A 10,973-nucleotide genomic window follows, 5' to 3' on the forward strand; every position below is an offset into this window, starting at 1 on the left:
AAAGAGTTTGAGATCTAAAGAGGGAAACTACATGTGAACAACAATGTACAAGAAAGCTAGCTAGATACAGGATAAATTGAGGGGGGTGCATCAAAACTAAGTGGAACAGGGAAATACTTGCTCAAAACATTTTTCAAGATTTTAGCTGAAGACTGGAAGGATGTCAGAGTAGTCAGGAAGCAGCAACATCTTCCAGATTGGGAAGAAGAGAATTCTAGGTATGGGAGAACCAAGCTATTTTATTCACTTGTTTTTGTATACCTAATTTGAGCCAGTGAGTGGGCTCTCTTTTTTGAAACAAAAGCTAGATCATTTTGATAATTATTATTTTGGTGATCCTCAATCAGCTCCTTTCTCTCTTACTCCTTTTATTACTTCCCTTGGAATTGTTGATCTTTTTTTCTTCCAAATGAATTTCATTATTATTTCTTCTAGCCCAATAAAATATCCAATCATAATTTGATTTACATCACACTCCTGTTTTGTATTTGGATTTATGTGTTCCCCGAGTATCTCTTGGGAGAGTTTTAAAAAATGATTTTATGCCTTCTGTATTTCTATTGAATGTAATTTTTCTTTCTTTCTAATCCAGTGAAGTTTTGCTATATATGGATTTATTTTATATCTAACAACTCTGTTAAATTTGTTATTTCTACTCATTTGGATTGGTTTTTTAGTATTCCATGGGCAAATCACATCATCTGAATAATAATCTTGTCTTTTCTTTGTCTATGTTTATCTCTATGAGTTCAATTTATTATCTTATTGCTGAAGCTATCCTTTCTTCCACTATGTTAAATAGTAGTGGTGAGACTGAGCCTTTTTTTTTTTTTTTTTTTTTGAAAACCTTTACCTTCCCTCTTGGAATCATTATTGTGTATTGGTTCCAAGGCAGAAGAGTGGTAAAGGCTAGGCAATGGGGGTTAAGTGACTTGCCCAGGGTCACACAGCTAGGAAGTGTCTGAGGTCAGATTTAAACCCAGGACCTCCCGTTTCTAGGCCTGGCTCTCAATCCACTGAGCTACCCAGCTGCCCCCAATACTGGGCCATCTTGAGTAAAGGGGTGTGACCCATATCTTAAAAGAGTGGCTTGTAACTGATCTTCATTACATATAATGTTTGCTCTTTCTGTTAGATAGTGTTTCCTATATCATGGAAAAGTCTATTTCTAATCATTCTAGTTGAAATCCAACATTTACTGATGATATTTTTTTCAGTTATCTTATAAATATGGTTTAATAATCTTGTGGTGTTTCCTATATTGAACCAAAGGTACATTCCTTTTAGAAGTTCAACATAATCATTGTGTATTCAATTTCTGATTTGTTATCATAACCTATTTGCATCAATAATCACTGGGATTTGGGCCTGGTTTTTTTCCACAGTATTCTTTCTGATATCATAACCTGATATAGTATCATAGAAAAAGATTAGGAGAGTTGCTTCCTTTATTATTTTTTCAAATAATTTAAATAAATTCTAGATTGAAGAAATTTTACTTATAAATCATGGTCCATGAGGTTTTTATGTGGGAATACTTGGTCAGTTACTTTATTTCACATTGAGCTATTTAAAGGTTCTATTGTTTTCAGAAGTCTAGGCATTTAATAATTTGTGTTTGTTTTTATTTTAATAACAAATTTTCACGTAAGTTTTTCAAAGATATATGGCCCAAATTGTCTACCTCCTTTCTTCCCTGCTCCCTCTCCCAGAGCTGGCAAAAGCATCCATCTAGATTATAGATGAATAATTACACAAAACATATATGACCATATTATTCATTTTGTTAGGTAAATGATCTTATAGAACCAAACCCCCAATATATACCCAAATAACCAAGTGATAAATCATATGCTTTCATCGGCATTCCTACTTCAACAGTTCTTCCTCTGGAGGTGGATCAGTCTTTTTCCTAAGTCCCTCAGAATTATTCTAGATCATTGTATCGCTATTAGAAACTAAATCTATCACATTTGATTGTTCCACAATATTGCTGTTACTGTGTACTATATTTTCCTGATTCCGCTTGTTTCACTCTGCAGCAGTACATGAAGGTGTTTCCAGCTCTTTCTGAAATCTTCCTGCCATTCCTTAGAGCACACTAGTATGCCATCACCATCATATACCACAATTTGTTCAGCCATTCCCCGATTGATGGACATCTCTTTAGTTTCCATTTCTTTGCTACCACAAAAAGAGCAGCTACAAATATTTTTACATAAGCAGGTCCTTTCCCATTTTTAAAAATCTTTTTGGGATATAGACCTAGTTGTGGTATTACTGGATCAAAGGATATGCATTCTTTGATGGGTCTTTTGGGCATAATTCCAAATCTGACCACATCCTCTCCAACATTTAGCATTTTCCTTTACTGTCATACTGACAAATCTGATAGGTGTGATATGGTACCTCAGATTTGTTTTAATTTGCATTTTGTCATCAAGACTGATTTAGAACATTTTTTCATGTGATTATTGAAGGCTTTGACGTCTTCACTGAAAAGTACCTATTCATATTCTTTAATCATTAATCAACTGGGGAAATGACTTGGATTCTTATAAATTTGACTTAGTTTGACAAAAATGTTATTAATCTTTCTAGTTGACTCTAGTATTCTCTACATAAATCAGATAATCTGCACCTATGAGAAACAAAAACAGTGCCAAATGAGATGATATATACACAAAAGAGAGTCCAGGATAGTGTGTGATATCTGAAAATCCAGTCCAAGTGCAAGAAAAAGAATGATCAGTGTAAGAGGAAAATCAGGAGGGTGCAATGTCAGACATAAATCTAAAAGGAAGAAATAAGAATGATCAACAATGTCAAATGCAAGTGATAGGTTAAGATAGGGATTGAGAAAAATCCATGAGATCTGGAAATTAAGAGATCACCAGAAACTGTGGAGAGAGCAGTATCAGTTAAATGAAGAGTGCAGAAGATAAGAGAACTTTTTAACATAACAAAGAACTAGAAACTAAGGAGATGCCCATCAATTGGTGAATGGATGAGCACATTAAGGTATCAGATTATTGATGGCATACTACTTGCCATAAGAAATAATGAAAGGAATGATTTTAGCAAAACCTGAAAGGACTTGCATAAATTGGTGTCAAATGATGTGAGAAAATCCACAAATGAAAACACCTGAAAAGTTTGCTTTATTTTAAAAAATGAGCAGCTGCAATTCCAGAATACTCATAATGACAGATGCCAAACACTTTTCATTCAGGATGCAGAATTATATCTATATGGAGAGAGAGAGAGAGAGAGAGAGAGAGAGAGAGAGAGAGAGAGAGAGAGAGAGAGAGAGAATGAGAATGAATTTGTTGTACTTAAGTATGCTAATTGGTTCAAGAGTTGGATTTTTTTTGTCCCTGAAATTTTTTTTAAAGCAAGTGACAAAGAAGTAAAGATTTCTGGTGTAGATAACTTTCTCAAGAAGTTTAGTCTGGAAAGAAAAGAGAAATATAGAAGAACAGTCACTTAGAAGGATGGTCAGGACAACTGAGGTATTGGTTGTTTTCCTTAGATGATAAAGAAGATATATATTACAGTAAGAGTGGGAATGATTTGGGTTTGAAAGGAAGGGAATATAGTGGTTGTAAGGTTTGCCTTGACAAGCTGCTGCAATTGTGAGGTAATTACAGTTTTGAAAGAACTTTCTTCTCTTCTTGTGTATAACTTTTGAAGCAGAGGGAGAACTTTTAAGAGTTGCAACAACAGCCTCAGAAAAAGATAACAACTTGCTCAAACTCTTGTGCCTAGTAAGTAGAAGAAAACAATGAGTAGAGACCTCTCTGACTGTTCATCTTGTCTATTGATGTAATCCACCATACCATGCTTACTATCACAAGAGTAAACCAAAAATCAGGCAAGCCCCAGATTTAGTGTGTGAGCTCCCTGAGTGTAGGGTCTGTCTCCCTTTTTCTTTTTAATTCCCAGGAGTTAATATGGTTCTTCACACATAGTAACTATCTAATGATTTTTTTTTCAATCATTCATGTGAGACAGGGCTACTCTTTACACAAAGCAGGATTTAAATTCTGCCTCAGATACCAGGTTAAGTCATTGTGCCTCATTTCTGAATCTGTAAAAAGAGGAACTTGAGTAAGATGGGTTCTTTGATCATTTCTACTTCTAAATCTACAATACTAAATTCCCATTAGAAAAGGGAATAAAAATTCTGATTTATACCTAAACTCACCTAGACTGCAAAGGTTTCAGATAAAAAACCATGAATCTCCTACCATACTGTCTCCTACTCCCTGCTGGGCTTCCAACCTTCACCTCCAACTTCACAGCTACAAATGGATGTCCCTTTTAATGTCTCAATCTCAAAGTAATTGAACATCTCATCTTGTCTCTCCTTTCCTCCTCCAGCCACATACAATGAGACTTCACTTTTCTGATTGTAGAATCAGTTACTCACACTTAAATACTAAAGCTATTATCTACAAATTTCCAGTCACACTAAGTAACAAAATCCAACACTCTGGACTCTAAAAAGTCCCTTCACTACTACCCAAATGGACTAACAACGGAAAAAATCTAAGGATGGACAAGATTATGGATCAAATCCCAAACAAGAAGGATCTTTAGAAATTACTTCATTCGGGTGGTGAAGGGGAAAGTAAGAGCATGAATTATGTAACCATGTTAACTTTTCAAGAAATAAATATTAATAAATGTTAAAAAAAAAAAAAAAGAAATTACTTCATTCCCTCCCCTGACATTTTGCAAACAAGAAAAAGAAGGGCCAGAGATAGAAAGTGACTTGTCCAACTGCCTCCCACAAATATTCAGTAGCAGAGTTGGCATTCAGACCTAGATTTCATGATCTCAAATTGTGTGTCTCTTTCATTGGTTTCCTTTCCTTCAGCCTCACTTCCTTTCATTCTCACCACTGGCAGACCTACTTGGGCATGGAACTGATACAGCATCTTCTACTAAAAACCTCCAATGATGCCATTTAACTATCATCAAATCAAACTCATCGGCCATTCAAGGACTCCAACACTCTGATGCCAATGGTCCTTCCAACTAGTGTGTTTGCCCTGTCCCCCACACCCCCTGTGGCTACAATGACCCAAACCTAATGATGAATAACTGCTATGTGGTTTACAGGGCCACTGTGTTCTGAAGCTACAGTCCGTCCCACTAAGCGCACTGCCTATGCTTGGGGTACCCTGTCTCTCATTTTCCATCTTTTAGTGGCAGAGGGACAAGATAACTCACTGAGGTAATAAGAAGTCTGCCTATGGGGGGGCCTGAGTTTGTAGGCCTTGTCTCTGGCACTGAGCACTGGATGCTGAATTCTGCATCCACCAAGTTAGAGATACAATTCTCAAAGCAGAATCTGCATTTCTTTCCTACTTTGAAAATTTGCATATGGACTACTTTATATGAAACATAGGGCTCGGTAAAACCCCACAAGGCTCACCAATAATTCTGGGCACTTCACTAGGTACTCTACAATTCCTCTGTAGAATCAAAGAAACACAAAATATTTCAGCTGGATTTTGACAATCGAGAACATGGATTCTGAACCCCAGTTTTCACTGCCTCTCCCTCATGCCTAGAATTCTCTTCCTCTCAGCTTCTCTGGCTGCCTTCAGAGCAGTACTGGACACAGTGCCAACAGGAAATATACACATGTTGATGGCCTCACAGGCGTGCAGCCTAAGCCCCTTTCTTCTAGCAATGAAGAAACAGAAGCCAAGAGATTTCCATAAAAATATAATCTGGGGAGTTCACATTTCTGCGTGTATGAAGCATTCCGTCTGGCTCAGTTTTTGAGTACATATAGCAAGGTTCTCATCACCAAACTATATTTCTCAGTGAGGGCAAGTGTGTCATCATCGCCAGAACTTGAAATCTGGGGAGCTGCTCTTCAACTAAAGGGACATTTCTTGGGCAATTTGGAAAAACCTACTTCTGCAACAGATTACACAAAAAATGAGACTTTTCCAACTCAAGACAGCATTTGGGTCCACCGTCTATAATTTTTCCCTTTCTAATATATTACCCTACAACTAAATGGCTTCAGAACCCAACTAGGAGGAAATACCCACACAGAGGAGACAAAAACTATTTGCCTCAAACTTCAAAACATCTAACACTAGGTTATCAAAAGCTAGAACCATTCAAAACAACAACGGTATGCTTTTAAATCACTCAAGCTGTATAAAGAAGGAACACAGTCATTCTTAGTATCTCTCACAAAAAAGTACCAAGAAGGAGGTCAACTGTAGTCATTCCAAGAAATTGCTGTACCCAGAATATTAAATTCATCCCAACAGTTCACTGGGCCAACCTTAAACCTGCACTAACACTAAAGGAACCCTTGAGCACCTTTCCAAACAGAAACAAGGAAATGACCAAGAGCACTATGAAAAGGAAGGACCACAAGATCAGTAAGACAGCCACTGATGGCTTTCAGAAATCTTAGGCATTATGATTGGTTTCTAAGATGAGACCAAGGAGAGCTAGTGGGTGGAGAAAACTGCTTATGAGGCAAGACCAAGCCACTGGGCTCTCTCTTGCTGGCTTTTCTGGCTGAAGCTTGGAACCTGAAGGAACCCCTGCGGGTGGTGAACTTCAATCCATCAAATGGCAACTAGGGTTTTTAGCTAAGTAACTCTCTACCTCTTTCCTACATTTCCCTCTCTTTACTATCACTACAGGTACTGTACTTACTCAGTACTTTATAAATATTAGCTCATTTGATGCGCACAACAATCCTAGAAGATGACATTATTATTATCTACATTTTAGGTGGAGAAAACTGAGGCAGACAGAGGTTAAGTGAGAAGTTCTCACATCTAGTAAGAGTCTGAGGCTGAATTTGATCTCAGGTCTTCCTGACTCCAGGCCCAGCACCCTATCCAATGTGCCATTGCCTCTACTTCTGAAAGAAATAAAAGAAAGCTGCTTCTCACTCAAATGTATGAACCACAAAAGTTGAATTCACATTCAATTTCAAAGTTTATAAGCACCGATTAGGAACTATCTCAAGAATCTGAAGACTTTAATCCAGAGTATTACTCTGTAATCCTCAAAATGAGTTTAAGTAGGTGCAGCTGGGTGGCTCAGTGGACTGAGAAGCAGGACTGGAGACCAGAGGTCCTGGGTTCAAATCTGGGCCTCAGACACTTCCTAGCTGGGTGACCCAGGGCAAGCCACTTAACTCTAAATTGTCTAGCCCTTTCTGCTCTTCTGCCTTGGAAACACTATATAATATTGATTCAAAGATGGAAGATAAGAGTTTTTTGTTTCTTAAAGATGAATTTAGATAAGGCATGCCCCTAAAGACTACTCAGAGTGAAGCACATTTATTTTGCCATTGTCTAGTCATTTCAGAGCAGACCCAAAGGAGGGAAAATAAATACTCAAAAAAGGCCAGAGTGGGAGGGAGGGGATCATCTCACCTAGAGTTGCTGCTGCAGCCAATCCTGCCGTGTAAGGATCCGTCCCTGGAGGCGCGGCACTGATGATGTATGGATTGGGGACAAACGCGGCGGGAGCTAAACCTGCTGAAAACATACCTGTCAGTGAAAACAAACTTGACTAGAGCTGCAGCCCTCCCCGAGAGCTCTGCAGGGGCTGGGAAATTCACCCTGGGCTAGAAGAGAGGAGGACAAAGCACTGTTTGGATTTAACGACATGTAGGTGAGTGACATTAAAGAAATAACGGTACAAAGCCTTTTACTGATGCTTTCAAAATTCAACATGTTTATGATAAATATTTTTTTATTTTGATCCACTAGAGCTGTGGCTTCCTTATGGAAAAAAAAACCTCCCTATCATACCTATCCATCTGCACTCTGCGAATGACAGAGGTATGTAGAGCCAAAGAGATTCAGGATTTTCCCTGGGATCTCACAATCACAGGTTGTGTCAGAAGCAAGATGTGAAGCCTGATGCTGAGGCTGTGTCTTATGCAACATTGCCCCTTATTAGAAAAGGTCATATTCTTTCCTGAGTTTTTATTTGGGGCCAGGGGTGGAGCATACACAAAGACAACAATATCCTAAAGAACGTTAACAAAAATATTGGCAAAGTTTGGGGCAAAAATAATAAAGAGCTTATTTCAATCTTATTTATTCAATTTTCAATATAACTTCAATTTCAATAAAAAATTCAATCAAATTTACATCAATTTTTTCAAAAAGGAAATGAGGTTTTTCTTGCAAGATTTAACAGCTACACACAGCTTATTCCAAAGAAGCCCTTTAAGCCATATTGAATTTATATCAGTTTCATGAAAATCAGCTCTGAGCATCAGTTGGTGCATTCCATTCTACAGAAGCACCACAGTAAGGCAAATAAAAAGAAACACATTTTTATTCATCCAATCATTCCTTTATACATCATCTTAAAGATGGCAACTTTATTTCAATAAAAAAAGATGAAACTTTTGAGTATTTTTTCCCCTCAATCTATTCTATAGAAACTCAAACAGGCCCACGATGAAGAGAGGGCTTGAGATTTAGTGGAAACACAAAAATGAAAAGATCCTAGGATCAGAGTGGGCTGGGAACATTAACGGGCATGTACACCCTTGCAGGAGGCCAAGTGATTGCCTGACTCCTTGATGAGAATAAATGTTGGTCCTCCAGTCTATCTTGTTCTGCGAAGGGCAAACCAGACAGGCAGCAAAGGACAGGCGGAGACCTAACTCCTTCTATTCGTTTTAATCAAAAAGAGCCAGGGTCAGTCTGTGACTTCTGCTCAGTCTAAATCTGGGAATCTAAAAAGTGGTGACAGAAGAGTTAAATAACGGAAGAAACATCTAACTCTTAGCAGGTATATATTCTAGCAAGTGAGAGCCTACTAAGAATAGAGAGAATGTCTTGGAAAAAGTTAGGTTGTAGCTTCTAAGTTGTGCTTTCCCTGGGCTTTGTTCTCACTTTTATGGTCAATTTATTTCCATTATCAACACAAAAAAAGAATACACCTTGAGGAAATTCATCACCATGGTCCCATGATGCTGCAGTGATTCATTAAAAAATACCATACAAGACCAAGTCTGAACCAAGAATACCCTCAAGAGAGCTTGAGGAAGCAAAACACTGTCAACGAGATCTGGTCAAAGCACAAATTGGGTACACTGAAGCCCCTGATGGGAGCTCAAATCTCTTCCTTTTCTCAAAAGCTAAGAATACTATAAATTACCAGGTCCAATAATTGAGAAAAATCATCATTATTATGCTGTCATCTCATTGAGGATAAACGTGACCCCAGAAGTTCAGTAAGGATTTGATCATGTTAGCCCAAGGAGCAATAAGAATTTCGGAAAAACGATCATTAGCTATGTAGAAATCTAAAATGAAATAAAATATTCCTGACGCCTTTTCATGTTATCATCCTCTCTTTTCATTTCTGCCCAACCTCAACTGCTCTTGGCTGGAGAAGATAAGGACTACCATTAAGAGTAGACACCTAGGGAGAAGTTGTACACTGCTGACAGACTTACCTATGTGAGGCTGATGGGCGGCGGCTGCCAGGGCATACTGTTGTTGTTGGGCAGCGGTGAGCTGTTGAACAGCAAGGGCATTCGGTCTTTGGAAGAGCTGAGAGAGAAGAAAACAGGACACATTGAGGGAAATCAGTCTACCTAATAAAAAGTTTTACAAATTCCCTATTAAAAGATGTGTTTACAAAACAGAATTATTAAGCCCTAAGTGGTAAGCTTGAAATGACAACCTATATAATCCATAGCCTGTAATTTGCTGCCCCCTAACCTGCAAGCAGAGGAAAACCTTCCAGGCAGGAAACGTTAATCTGTTTCCCTTTTCCTTTCTTCCCACCCAGATGGTCTCATTTGCTTACTAGCAAAGCAGGTTTTTCTCTGCAAAGGCCAATCACCACATCTCATATACTAAGTAGGAACGAAGGCCTCCACAGCTTTTCTTTACCTAGTCTACTCATCCAAGACAGAAAGATTTTACACAAACAAGTTTTTAAAAATACTCATTTCAAGCAAAAGTATATGAGAAGCTAGAAATTAATGCTAGCATTTATTGTGACTTAATGAAAGATTCCTTTTTTTACTGGTGATATGATGAATGGTGATCTACAGTCCTTTAACATCTAGCAGCAATTAAAGGACTGCTGCTACATGATTATAATAGATCAAATTACTCCTGAAAAGCTCATTTTTAAAGACTGAGAACTATATAAAGACTTTAACAACAAACTACAAAGTATGATCAAAGTTCATTATGATAGTAATATGAAGAATCAATGAACATTTATTAACGATTACTAGGTGCTGGGCAGCATTGTGCTAGATGCTAGGAACACAGAAAGACCAAAAAAAAAAAAAAAAAAGAAGAAGAAGAAGAAGAAAAAACACCAACGGTCAAGGAGTTTACATTCTATTGGGAGAACAACATGTACATATATAAACATACAAAGAATAACTTCACATTCAAATTAATTAGGAAGAAAGGGCACTAGTATTTGGGGGAAGATCAAGAAAGATTCCTGAAGGGAATAGCACATGAGCAATCTTAAAGGAAGTGAGGGGCTCTCTGACACACAGGTAGGAAGGTCGGGGGGGGGGGGGGGGGGAAGAGGTTAGAGACAAGGAGCAGAAGAAAAGATCTTGGTAGTCTGACTGGGCAATTATGGCAACCATGCAGCTATGTAGAGTATGCACTGAGGAAAGCAGACGTGCAGTGAAGGCAGCCAGAATAAATTAGAAGGCTATTAATGAGAGATGGAGGTCATTGGAATGAAGTAGCTATATGAATGGAAAGAAGGAAATAGATGGAAGGGAAATTATTGAGCTGGAAACTGTTTGGGCTAATGGGATAAGAAGTAGGAGAACTGATGTTAAATATGACCTTTCACACCTGAGTGAATGGAAGAATGGTGGTCCTCTCAAGAGAAACAAAAAAATTTGTGTATGTTGTTTTTTGTTGTTGTTTGTGGTTGAGTTGGGTTTTTTTTTTTCCTTTCTTGGG

General features: G+C 38.0%; 1 protein-coding gene and 1 non-coding gene across 3 annotated transcripts in view; both read right to left on the reverse strand.

Annotated features, from left to right (window-relative positions):
* Nucleotides 1-10,973, reverse strand: part of PUM1 (pumilio RNA binding family member 1) — a 163,433-nt gene that overhangs the window by 47,660 nt on the left and 104,800 nt on the right. For both annotated transcript variants that reach the window (XM_044667964.1, XM_044667963.1), the window contains exons 7-8: nucleotides 9,479-9,575; nucleotides 7,431-7,532 (exon numbers count right to left, since the gene is read on the reverse strand). In XM_044667964.1, coding sequence (XP_044523899.1) covers nucleotides 7,431-7,532; nucleotides 9,479-9,575 — 199 coding nt within the window. The remainder of the gene's footprint in view (nucleotides 1-7,430; nucleotides 7,533-9,478; nucleotides 9,576-10,973) is intronic.
* Nucleotides 5,783-5,869, reverse strand: LOC123243460. The gene has a single exon (XR_006505983.1). It is a non-coding gene; the product is annotated as a small nucleolar RNA SNORD103/SNORD85 (small nucleolar RNA).

The sequence above is a fragment of the Gracilinanus agilis genome, chromosome 3, assembly GCF_016433145.1.
Source record: "Gracilinanus agilis isolate LMUSP501 chromosome 3, AgileGrace, whole genome shotgun sequence".
Lineage (NCBI taxonomy): Eukaryota > Metazoa > Chordata > Mammalia > Didelphimorphia > Didelphidae > Gracilinanus > Gracilinanus agilis.